Source organism: Eulemur rufifrons, chromosome 8 (assembly GCF_041146395.1).
Source record: "Eulemur rufifrons isolate Redbay chromosome 8, OSU_ERuf_1, whole genome shotgun sequence".
Taxonomy (NCBI): domain Eukaryota; kingdom Metazoa; phylum Chordata; class Mammalia; order Primates; family Lemuridae; genus Eulemur; species Eulemur rufifrons.
The window spans coordinates 107,329,352-107,342,920 of NC_090990.1; the positions used below are offsets into that span (position 1 = coordinate 107,329,352).

The 13,569-nt window shown below is 38.5% G+C and overlaps 1 protein-coding gene across 3 annotated transcripts in view; it reads left to right on the plus strand.

Annotated features, from left to right (window-relative positions):
- Window positions 1-12,298, plus strand: part of WARS2 (tryptophanyl tRNA synthetase 2, mitochondrial) — an 86,824-nt gene extending 74,526 nt beyond the window's left edge. For all 3 annotated transcript variants that reach the window (XM_069478897.1, XM_069478898.1, XM_069478899.1), the window contains 3 exons: window positions 1,328-1,413; window positions 8,947-9,065; window positions 9,939-12,298. In XM_069478897.1, the coding sequence (XP_069334998.1) occupies window positions 1,328-1,413; window positions 8,947-9,065; window positions 9,939-10,387 (654 nt within the window). In that variant the 3' untranslated portion in view covers window positions 10,388-12,298. The remainder of the gene's footprint in view (window positions 1-1,327; window positions 1,414-8,946; window positions 9,066-9,938) is intronic.
- Window positions 12,299-13,569: the final 1,271 nt, after the last annotated feature.

The window sequence follows — 13,569 nt, forward strand, 5'->3', positions numbered from 1 at the left end:
TCCAAATTAAACTTTCATTATCTTTACCTGGTGTTAATTGTGAAGTAGCCCTTATTATGGACATTGTATTTGAGGGATGTACTGACGGAATCGTATGTTCAAACTTTCAAATTTCCTTTGCATGGCTTGTAGCATTGGTTGCTGTAAGCTGGAAACTACTTGAAGTATAACCAGAAAAGTAAAGTTTGTTACTAAAGTATGAAACAGTGAAATTAAGATGGCTAAAGAGAAAAGTTGTTGTTGGCTAAAGACTGGGCCTTAAAGGCTATGTCTGCACCTTGGTGGGAGAAGTCTGAGTTGTGAACTCATGAGCTTGGTCCCTGGAATCGTGCAAGTTTATAAATTGAATTGTTCAGTTCATTCAGAAATAATCAGACTTGAGGTAAGTGATTCATATTAGCTAATCGAATAAGATTTCTCTATACACCAAAATATCCACTTGTTTTATAAGAGATGGTATACCTAGGCCTTGGAACAGCACACAATATTTGCTTTTAATAAATAGCTCTGCTCAGAGAAACAAATTACATGTCAGCAATGTTCAACTGCAGCAAGAGAATTAGTGTGGCTGGGGCACATGGTTAGTGGGTACATGCTGGTAGTTTATAACTGGCACCTATTGCTCACCAGTTATTAAATATTTCTCCTGTCATTTCTGGTGTTTCCATCGACTTCTCCAGTAAGGAAATATTTTGGTCTATAGAACCTGTACTGATCATTGAAGTCACTTTGCCCTCACCGCCTCACCGTGCTTAATCACCCAAAGGTCAAGACAGACCATTAAGATTGGTTAGATTAAAATTTCTCTTACTTAGCTTCATTTTTTTAAGTGTCATGACTTTTTTTTTTTTTTTTTTGAGTGTGATATTAAGAGAACATTCCAGTTTTGTCAGTAGCATGGTGTAAGACTTTCTGGGAGGTTTCTACTGATATATAGTAGGGCTTTTGATGTTAACTCATGTTAATTTGTAAAAATTTAATTTCATAAGAACGTATTGCCTTGTCTGTGAAATCTGGAATGGATCCGATTCAGAGCCTAGGAAACTCCTATGTCCTTACTTTAATAAAATGAATAAGAGATAGTGACAGTGCAGGATCCTTCAAAGTGGCAGTGGTGAGGTGGACTCACCTTACTTCTACCTAATCCCGGAGCACGAAGGCAAGCCAGCCAGAAGAAGATGGCTAGAGTTGCTAAAAGGAACTAAGTTAGAATGTTATTACAGGTGGATTTCGATCATACTTTGCTTACTTTAAAATTTTCTTAATTTAGCAATTTAATTAGGTTTAAGTCAGGTTTCTTCCCCTCATCTCTTTTCACCCCCTCCAGGCCAAGACTGCCAAGCAGAAGCACGATGGAATGGTGGGCCTGCTCACGTACCCCGTACTCCAGGCAGCTGACATTCTGTTGTACAAGTAAGAAGAGAGTCCACCCCGGTCTTATCCATACTTACGATGACAAGACAGCGTTTTAACCTATCCAACAAAGGCATGGGTGAGGGGGCTGGGGTGCAGGAAGGATCAAACATAAATCAGTTTGCATCTATTCCCCAGTAATAGGTGCTAGATTATAAAAGTATGCTTGAATGAGAAACTATTAATATTAAGAGATAACATTTAAATAGTACTTAGTATGTGTTGAAAACCATTATAAGTGCTTTACATAGATTAACCTTCACAAAAACTTTCTAAAGTTTGCACTATTATCATCCCCATTTTACAGATGAGGAAACTGAGGTATGGAGTGGTTAGCGTGCCCAAAATCGTGCAGCTAGCAAGGCTTGGAGCCAGGATTTGAGTCCAGGAAGTTTGGGTACAGAGCCTGTGCTCTTAACCACTATGCCATAGATATTTCTCCAGTACTAATTGAGCTTCAACTCTTTTAAATGTTGATTTCTTAGATAATCTAGACTCTAAAGCAATACTGTCCAATAGAACTTGCTGTGATTATGGAAATGTTCTATATCTGTGTTTTCTAATACTATACCCACTAGCCTTGGGTGTCTATTAGGCACTTGAAATGTTGTGTTGCTAGTGTCACAGAGGAACTGAATTTTAAATTTTATTTAATTTTAATTAATTAATTAATTCAATTAATTCAATTAATTTAAGTTTAAATAGCCACCTCTGGCTAGTGGTTACTGTATTGAGAGCAAGTTTTTTTTAACATAATACCCTTATTCTTCCTGGACCCATAATCCATACAGTCAGCTACTGTTGCCACTTAAAGGCCTCAAAAATATACAAGCAAGGATGCCAGGGCTTCCCATCTCATGCCCCTCGCAATTCTTCCCTGCTAGCCCCTCATCAGCCTCCCTTGTCCTCCATTTGGCTTTCTAGAGATAAAACCTCCCAACTGACATGAGTTTATAGTCTTGGCCATGCTGCTGTGAAAGCTTCTGGGGGAAAAGAAACTCCATCAGTGTTTTTTTACCCCCTTCCCCTAAAGCCCTAATTCTTCCCTGGGAGAACTAGAATTCTTTGCATGTAAGTCTGATAACAGCTTAGAGATAACAGTATGCAGTTAGGATGGAAACAGCCAGAAGAGTAGCTGTTTAATGCTACAAATAGGGACTGTCCATGGGAACATGCAGCCTATCTTCAATTCCGATTAAAACTTAAAAGGATTATTTGTCTGTTTGTTGTATTAACTTGAATGCTGGACTTTTGATAACATTTATTATTTGTAATAAGTGACTTTTGACTTATTTGGGGAAGTCTAGAACACTTTTTTCTAATAGGTAGCATATCAAAGTCTAATGAAAGTCTTAATAATACATTTCCTAAAGGAGTAGGTTATTTACTTTAAAAGGGTCTATGAAGAATCTTGATTTTCTCACCCATAAAATGGGAATAATTATTAGAGGATTACTAGAGGATTAAAATGAAATATGGCCCAGGCAGTGCTGTGAGTGGGAGTTGTTATTTGGGCACGATTGCTGATAATTATGTCTTTGATGATTACAATCTTATGTTTAATTTTGTTTTCAAGGCCTACTTTATAGAACCACAGGCTAGCCGGGTGTCGTGGCATGCACCTGCAGTCTCAATTACTAGGGAGATTGAGGTGGGAGGATTGCTTGAGCCCAGGAGTTCAAGTCTATTAATAGCAACCTAGTGAGACCCCCTCTCTAAAAACAAACAAGCAAAACAAAACAAAACAAAACAAGCAAACAACAACCAAAGGCTGAGACTTCTCAGCACCAGAATAGGAAAGCACATGAGCATGGTAGATTTCCCTAACAGTTCAACAGCTATAGTGGGAGAGTTCTCTGAGCTCAGGTCTGTGAAAAGAGTAAACTTTAACAAGAATGAATGCCTTCTTTATGATACCGTGGGGCGTAGAGTGGGAAGGAGCTGTAAGGAGCTTCTTTTTTAATGTCCTTGGATTACAAGTGCAGGCCAGTAGGTTAAGCAACTTGCCCAGAGTTATGTAGCCGGTCAGTGGGCAATGGGACTTCAGGACATGATTATGAGTCTACGGCACTTTTTCTGCTACGGTGCACTTCTCATCTGTCTCATGTTTCCTGTCAAGTTTAGAAATTCCTAATTGCTTGACAGTAAGTAGCAGAGGCAGAATTGAAACCCAGGTCTGATTTTTAGCCTATATAATTGTTTTCCCTGTAACAGAGATCAAGCACTTGGGGGTATTTTTTATGTGTTCTTGTTTTGCTTTGTTTCAGATATTTCTGGATTTTGAAAAAGGTCATAGCCAGAATGTCTATGAATATTTGCTTTATAAATATAGATAGGTTGGATGATAGATTGAAGGTTGGATGAAACATTTGTGTTTTTTTTCTATCAGCAAATCTGTGTGTGACCTCTTCATAAAGTATTGATGCAAGTCAAATATAAATTTAGTGTTTGGTTTTGTCAAAATCAGCATTAGATGATTAGATGGTTGGCCAGAAAACAAACATAAGGCAAAGGAATAGAAGAGGGGTCTTCCAGATAAGTTTATAAATGATTTATGGAACTGTTTTGGCAGAACTTGGTATGGAACCCAGGAATGGAGAGCTGAGACCATTTTTAGTTTGAGAGTATGATAAGTAGTAGATATTTGAAGAAAGACAAAATACTCAAATAGCAAGTGTTCATAGTTTTTATTTTGCATCTGTATTATTTTTCTGAATGCCAAATTTCAAATTGCTGGCTATATAATAAATATGTGTGTATATGTACTCATGTGTATCTTTCTTTATGTATATGTATACATACACATATATATAAAGGCACACACATACATATGTAGTTTTTATTAATATACAGTAAATACTTGTTAAGTACCTGTAATGACACTGATCCAGAAAAAGGAACTATGCATGGCCTTGAGGGAAAAGAAAGGAAAGAATTGACATGTCTGCCAGGCGTCATAGTAGCTGCTGTGCACAAGTTATTCAGTTGTCACAATAGCTCTATAAAATGGGTAGGCAATATTCTCATTTTACAGAAACAAAATTTCAGACAGGTACCACTAAGTCCACTCAAATAGAGATGAGAGTGAACACCTGGGCCGATCAGATTATCAAGAATTTTAGAAATATGGAAAGAACATAAGAAGAAAGTGAAAGCAAAAGCTAAAATGACATAGAAAAGTGAGGCAACAGAGGCCTCAAGAAACTGAGTAAGCAGAAACCAAACCAAAGCAAAACCCAAAAAGTATTGAGTAAAATGATTAGCCACAAGCTTCAGGCGGTCGAATCAGAGAAGAGGTGAGTCATCATAATATCTGAGGATCAGACTACTGCTGCTGAAGACTGTTTAAAATAAGTTTTTTGAGAACTTTTTCTAAAAATTTTAGAGTTCCTAAAGCTGCTTTGAAGACTTACAGTTCTTGAACCACATTCATTCTTTGTGAGGCCAGCCTGGCCTGGATTTTTGTAAGATCCTGGAAGCTGCTCATTTCAGCAATCTGCTCATATCCACATATTTGCCCACATTACCTGAGCCATGATTTTTTTCTCTTTCTCTTTCCACTTTCCCTCCATCAGAAAGTGCCTACACTAAACCAGAATGCTACCGAAAGGTCATCTGAGAAATGTAGTTTCCAGGCTGCCAGCCCCTGAAAACCAAGAGATGGCACAGAAGGGAGAGAATGGTGCTGAGATGTCCACAGACAGTCCAGTACCCTCCCCCAAAAGTAGCGGGAAGCTACTTGTACATTTTAAGAACACAGTAAATTTGATATGACTTATACTTTTAGAAGATAATTGATTAAAATACATAAAATGAATTTTAGAAGAACAAAAGGAGCTAGGGCAATCTATTTAGAGGCTATTTTGCTAGTCTAGACCATAACGGTGACAGTGATGATGAAGAGAAGTAGATAGATGTAAGAGATATTCAGGAGGTAGAACTGATAGGACTTTCTAATGGGTTGGATGTGTATGAGAATGAGGTGTCATTTCTGACCTATGCAGCTGATTGATAGTGTGCTGTTCACTGAGATGGAGAATATTGGCAGGGGATTAGCCAGAAGAATTTATGGTTTCACTCAGGGTTATCTTTCCTCCTGAAGGCCTTAAGTCTCTAGAAGGTGAAACCTTTATTATTTCCCCCAGTACCCAGCACCAGGCCTTTCACATCATGGCTCCTCAATAAGTAATTGCGGAATTAGAGTCATTATAGCATATCCAGCAAGCAACCAGTGATGAGGAATTAACACTTTATGACAGGAAAGCAGCACCAAACTCCTGGTTAAAGGCAGCAGCACTGAAAACTCACAAACACAGCCCCAAAAAGTTAAAAAAAAAAAAAAAAAAGAGAACAAGTCTCTGTGAGCAGATATATGTAGGCAATGATTATTCATCTGGACACTAATTCTGCCAGAGGGCTAGGGTGGATCCCAAGTAAACGTAGATGCAAAAAGGAACTAAGAAAAAAAAAAAAAAGGTTTCATCACCAAAGAAGATCAGAGGCATTATTATGTGACAGAAGTTATAACAATCAAAATTTTGAAAGACTTTTGTTTTATGTTGTGTCTAAGAAAGCACAGTCAGGGTAAGTACAAAAAAGAAAGAAAAGTAGGGAAAAAGAGAAGACATTAATATGGATATCATTATGTAGGGTATAAATTTTAAAAGAACAGCACTAAATTATTTGAAGTGAAAGGAAAACTATGGGGAAAGTGGTTGAAAATGTGAAGAGAATAAGCCCCATAAGTGAGTAAAATCAAAGACAGGCTGAATTAATGTAAAGTGTAAACTCAGTGGAAGAGAAGTAAAGGCCAGGATAAATTATGGGAGGTGAAAGGAGCAGCAGGAGCACAGGGAGGGAAGACTAGAAACAAACAAACTAAAATCAGATGAAAAAGCCAAGTGGAGCAATAGGCCAGGTGAAAAAAATTAAAATTTTTTAAATCCTTTTTTTAAAAAAGCAAAACCCCACAGAATTGTTAGAAAAGAGGCAAGGATCCGACATGAGGCAAAGATGCACGCAGAGACATTATGAAAACTAAATGTGTTTTCTGTTTAGTTTGGTTGCTTTCTGAATCTGGAACCATTTTGACATATGGAAATATTCATTTTGATGTGCTTAAAGTGTATTGATTATGGTAATTGTTTTTTCTGTGTTATTTGCAGTCCACTGTGATTTCCTATGGGCTACTGTAATTGCTTTTTAACCTGCTCTGCTGGCTAATTTGGTTTGGGGGAGTCAAGGTGACCTCTGCATGTCAGCCTCACTATAATGACAAGGCAGGAGCGGGAAAGTCCACGCAAAGATGAGACATTTACGAAGGTGGGGCATATGCATGTCCATCTCAGGAGCACCATGCAGGGTTGCGGATACTGAGGGAAACATAAAAAGGAGCATTTTTGTTTTTATCACTCACTGAGCCAGGGGCTTTCTGCTCCAGGCTGTGTGGAAGAGAGCAATGGACATGGTCCTAATGATCATTATGTAGAATTTCGTATATTCATTTACTGACCTTAGACGAAGAGAAACCACTTCCGGATCCACTGTCATCGTCCTTGCATTTTGCCTTTCCATTCACTGTTCTGTCCCTGTTTTGCTTAAATTAAAAGAACTCTCAGAATTCCTATAACATACCATTTATATTGTTGAATTACCTAATCAGGTATGTGAACCATTAGTTTCAAGTATGGGGAGGAGCTTCCAGTATTTTTTATACTTATTATTATAGATATATGCATCTGTAAATAATATAATAATAATAAAACCCATACCAGGATTGCTGTGACTATCTCTAGGATTATGCGTTGATATTTGTGTTTATGGTGTGACAACTATTAATTAAAAAGGAAATTGATACTGTTTGAAGCAAGTGACAGTGTACCTTAAGTCAAGGTCCCTTAAAGTATCTTTCTTCTACCATTTTGTCCTTCATCATGTCAGATATTAACGAATATTTGTATCAAAGTTAGCATTTATGGAGCTTTTACTGTCAAGTACTATGCTTGGTAATCCTCAAAGCAGCCATATGAGGTAAGCACCATTACAGTCCCCATTTTAAAGAGGAAATGAAGGCTTAGAAAGGGTACTTGCCTGTAAAAACTAGCTCCTTCTTTCACAGGACATTATTAGCACATTAACTGCCATGTGAGTTGTAGTTAACTCCGCTAGTTTTGAGCCCTCGGCCTCGTGAAGCATATGTAACTCACACGTCTCTTTACCTTGGAAGCAGTGTGAACCATTTTTCAAGTTGCGTATAACTCATACACAGGAAACAATAAAAGATAACAAAATTTTCATTAAATTAAAAAAGGATCATTTTGGTTTTGAAGTTTTTATTCTATTTTTGTAATAAAACACCATGGCCCCAAGGAAAAGAAAAAAATTTTTTTTTTCTAGTGTGGCAGTCAATGTGTTAAACTTCCTTGATCAAGAAACCTCAGTACTTTGTTATCTATATTATCAAATATTGAACAGTCAAGCATTAAATACTTAAAATCACCTGATTTGTCCCACAATAACACTTCAGTATAGTTTTCCCCATCAAGACTTCTCTAAAATGGTCTTTCCTTATTTGACGTACCACATCATGATCTAACACTGCAAACTTTATATATGGGGTTAAATCATTATAAATAGAGTCCCTATATTCTGATTTTTTTGTTCACATCTTCATTTTTAATAAAATAAAGTATTACAGATAAAGTTCAGGTCTCCTCTGTTCCTTTCCTCAGATCTATTTCCTTCCTTTGTTCTCTAGAAGCAGCTACGGTTATGAATTTGGGGAGGAGCTTTCAGTATTTTTTATGCTTATTATTACAGATATGTGCATCTGTAAATAATATGTTACATTTTCATATGTACTTTTAAAATTTACATCAATGTCTGTGTACTCTTCATGTTTTCTGCAATTTGCCTTTTTTCATTCCACATTGTTTTTGAGATACATCTACATTATACCTAAAGGTTTTGTTAAAGTTCCCTGTGGCATATTAACTGTCCAGTGATTGCAATTTACTTGAAAATGAAGAAGCATATTCCAAAAAATCTTGAATTACTCCCTGTTTGTCAGGGAGGAAAAACTCTCGCCTCAAGAGCTTTCTGCCACCTTTGATTTGAAGAGTGGGGTAGGGCGCCTTTCAAGTGTGAGCCACAGCATCTGAGGTAAAAAGCATCTGGCCAAGGCTGGGATAATGTGTGCTGACTGGGTGAGGGAACATGGAATGGTTTTAAAATACAATTATGCTTAGAGCATCTGCTATGTAAGATCCCGTTCCTCCCTCCCAGCAAGATCCTGTCATGCTGGTGTTGATGGCTGTATTTCTCTGCTGTGGAAGAAACACAACTAGACTAGACAAACATCTCTTTGGCATTTGTCTGATACATGGATAAAGACTTGGGTCTCAACATTCTCTCTGTAGTTGGTGAACATTTGTTGAACACCACCAATGAAATAGGCACAGGAATTGCAGCTGCTTGTGATATCACTTCTGTCTAAGAAGGAGCCTTTCTGCATTTTTTTGTCTTTTATTAAAGATCCACACACGTTCCCGTCGGTGAGGATCAAGTCCAGCACATGGAACTAGCTCAAGATCTAGCACAAGGTTTCAACAAGAAGTATGGGGAGTTCTTTCCAGTGCCCAAGTCCATTCTGAGTAAGTAGCCAACTTATGATTGTAAATCGTATGTCCTAACTACTGTCCATATTTATTAAGCTGACAGCATTGTAAAGGAGTGTAACATGTGCCTAGTATCACTTTAGAAATGTAAGGCAGGTGTAAATTTCTAAGTTATTCCAACAGTTCACACACATAAATTCAGGGCACCCCATGCATTGAAATCAACCTTCTTTTAGCAATAAGTAATATTTTAATGTATTACCCTATTACTGTTTTACCTATTTCCCCCTGCCCGCATTTCAATTTTATATGCCTCTGTAATAGCCATAAAATAGGTAATTATTAATAACATTGGTTTGAAGCACAGCTTAACATCTTGATTCTGTCAGAGCAATAAACAGGTTGTGTGTGTGTGCGCGAGTGTGTTGGTATATTACTTATATAATTCTGGGTAAAGAATGGAAGGGTTGCCACAGATTCTTAAAATCAGGTGGGGGGCAGGAAGGGCAGGGGTTGTGAGCAGGGAGTGATTAACTAGTAGGGAAGAAAAGAGAGGAAAGAGAGGACGAGGAAAGAAATAAACAGTACTTTCTAAAAAGGTGCACACAGCAGAAACGTATGATGATACGATTTTAGTTGTGTAAGATTATACATTTTTATATGGATATATGTATTAAAAGATGCTGAAAATATCAACAATGTTAACCATATTTGAAATGACCTTTACTTCCATGCTCATGTAAATTACTCGAAATTTTCACAATATTTGCTATCTGTGTAATCAGAGAAAAATAATAGTCATTGGGCATTCTTGGGCATTTTTAAGATCTAGACAGTAACATTCCTGGCGATTTGTTTGTTTTGTTTTGTTTTTGCTTTTGGTATGTGTGTGTTGGTGTTTTTACCTAGCACCGATGAAGAAGGTGAAATCCCTCCGTGACCCATCTGCCAAAATGTCCAAATCAGACCCTGACAAACTGGCCACCATCGGAATAACAGACAGCCCCGAGGAGATAGTGCAGAAATTCCGCAAGGCGGTGACCGACTTCACCTCGGAGGTCACCTACGACCCGGCCAGCCGAGGGGGCGTCTCCAACATGGTCGCCGTCCACGCCGCAGTGACGGGGCTGTCGGTGGAGGAGGTGGTCCGCCGCAGCGCCGGTCTGGACACTGCTCGCTACAAGCTGGTGGTGGCAGATGCTGTGATTGAGAAATTTGCTCCAATTAGGAGCGAAATTGAAAAACTGAAGATGGACCAGGACTATTTAGAGAAGGTTTTACAAGTTGGGTCTGCAAAAGCCAGAGAATTAGCATACCCCGTGTGCCAGGAGGTGAAGAAATTGGTGGGGTTTTTATAGGAAGTTTCAACTGATCTCCAAAAGGCTTTCAGGTCTCACAGTCTGTGCACTTCGATGAAGGCAACTTTCTCCAGAAGCAAAAAATTATAGTTTGGGGACATTTAATTTGGTGTAGCTGATTATTGGCCTCATGTGATGAATGTTTTATAGCTTTCAAATAGTATAATGTTCTAAATCTCATCAACAAAATGCTGCGATGAGAAAAAAAAAATCAAGGCATAGCTGTCTGAATCTCTGATTATTTGAGGCACACTCGTTGGCCTGAATATGTCTACACAAATGTGATTGAGGTGAGCAGTAATTTGGGAAATAGTGTATCATTTGTGCTCTCTGGCGTACCTACTGTAACAGGTGCTCACTTATCTATCCCAACCCTTTTAAAAAGCAATATGTAAAGGTCTTAGACTTATAATCCTTGAGATGCCATTTGATCCAGTTTGTATTCAGAGCTTATAAAAATAAGTTCATTTTTACAGTTCATTTATCACTGAGATGGTGCCTGCTTTAATGTATTTAAGCTGCTTAACTTGTTTTCCAAGAGACCACACTGACTCTTGTGACAAGTACTTGTTTTTTTAATTTAGAGGTTTGGGATATGATCTTCTAAGGAGGTTGCATTATTTCAACTTGATTTATTTATTGTACAAGAGCCCAAGTCCCTGAATTATGTTCTTAATAAGCACTCCTTACATTCATTTCAGTTTAGTCTCATCAACTCTCTGTGAAATATATAGGAGAATTATTGCCAATTTACACATGAGGAAAGTGAGGCTCAGAGAGTACAATTAGCTTGTAGAATATCACTCAATAAGTAAGAAGCAAATCCAAGAGTAAAACCTTTACTCCTTATTCCTAAGAGTGATGCTTTCTTCTTCAGCACAAAACCTTGAAAGGCAGCATTCTCAAGCCTCCAAACATCCTGATTTTGAAAGTGGGTATTGGAAATACACGACTGGAACTACTGATTTTGTTTATATCAACAACTCAGCCAATAGCTGCCTGCTTTAAATCTGGATTCATCCAACCTTGGTCACATTTTCCTATCAAAAATCCCCAAGGCAGGTCCAAAGTTCTCTCTTCCACTTGTTGCAGAGACAGTTCAAAATATATCCTACCAGACTACAATAGTAGTGAGGGCTAACCAATGAAATATTCCCAATGAGTGGTAGCTTCTCATCTCGCCTTTACCTCTCTCTAAGTAATAACAAGTCACCCTAAAATCTAGCTTTTTTGCACTTCCATTTCTCACACCTGCAAATGATAATCCAGACTTACACACCAGGACCTGTTAGTAAGATTGATGTTGTGACGGAAAAGCTTGTAAATTTTTTGCCAGTAAGTACCATGATGAGCAAAGAATTTTAAGTTATGTTTTTTTTCTTTTTGTTTTAAGAGACAGGGTCTCACTCTGTCACCTAGGCTGGAGTTCAGTAACCCAGTCATAGCTCACTGTAACCTTGAATGCTTGAACTCAAGCAGTCTTCCCACCTTAGCCTCCTGAGTAGCCGGGACTACAGGAGTGTGCCACCACACCCAGCTGATTTTTTTTATTTTTTGTAGAGATGGAGTCTTGCTGTGTTGCCCAGGTTAGTCTTGAACTCCTGGCCTCAAGCAATCCTCCCACCTCATTCTCCCAAAGGGCTGGAATTACAGGTGTGAGTCACTATGCCTGGCTCATGTTTCTTTAAGGGAAGGAAGTAGCATGGTACTTGTATCAGAACAGATATAAATCCACAAAACCACAAAACATTGCATCTCAGAATCCAAATTAAAAGACCCTTTTTAGGATTTTTGAAGCTAACCTGGATGGTGGGAAAAGGAAACATTTTGCCTTTTGGATCTTATCTTGGAATGGGATGTCTATAGTCCTAGAGCCTCTTTGAGCATATTTCTTACAAGACTCTTTTTTTGTCCCCCTTTCAAAAGAAACTTTGAAAGGATTATGAATACTGGAAAGTGACAAAATTAAAGGTGGATCAAACCAATTGTCTGTGTATCTGTCTGTGTGGTTTTTACTCCCTTGCAACACCTTTCCTCCAAAGAACTAAAGGTACTATGGAAAGAATCTTAGAGGAGAAAAACAGATAACTTGTGATAACTTCTAAGGAGCAAAGACTGCACTGGCGAGGTTGGATTTGCGTGCATCCTGTTGTTATTCTTTGAAAGTGACCTGAGTGCACAACTCCAAAATTGGCCCATAATATTAGTCATGACTCTCCAGAACCAATAGGATATAGATAGAGGTATAAGAGCGGATTTCTTAGGGGAATTGGCTCGCAGTTGTGGAGGCTGAGAAATCCCATGATATGCTGTCTTAAGCTGAAGACCCAGGAAAGCTGATAGTGTAAATTCAGTCCAAGCCCAAATGCTGAAGAACCAGGGGAGTCAATAATGTAACTCTCAGTCCGAGGCCAAAAGCCTAAGAACCTGAGTAAGTCCCAGAGTCTGAAGGCCAAAGAACCAGGAGCTCATAAATTCCAGGGCAGGAGAAGGTGAGTGTCCCAGCTCAAGAAAGGAGCAAATCTGCCCTTTCATTTTCTTCTATTTGGGCCCTCAACTGATTGGATGACAGCCACCCACATTGATGAGGTGGATCTTCTTTACTCAGTCTACTAATTCAAATGCTAGTCTGTTCCAGAAACACCCTCACAGACACACCCAGAGTAATGTTTTACCAGCTATCTGGGTATCCCTTAACCCAGTCAAGTTGACACATAAAATTACCATCACACCCAGTGATCTGAGGAAGCTGATAAAAGAACCAGGCTGGAACCTAGATCTATTTTCACATCCCTTCCATTTATCATTTACAGGCCACTCACAATATTTCCAGTAGAGGTGAAGGATCAGAGAGAAATCTGTGGTTCACGTCAAAAGGTGATTTCAATTGTTCTTTTCCGTACGCTTTGCGGAGAGTTGAAATGGTGACAAATACTCCAGATGGTAGTAGTGATGGTCAGGTAGTTTGGTGCTGTGTAGCTCCACCTACTGACTAACGCTACTTCAGACCTACTTTGACCACTGGTCATTCAGAACACAGTGGGGGTATCTTGCCCTTTCTAGGTGCCTCATAAACATTTATCAAAGAAATATCAGAAACTGGGCTAGAGATTTCTAATAAATGTGATTTTCTTCCAGAAACCCTCCTGATGTATACCATAAAGATGCTTATCATAAAACAA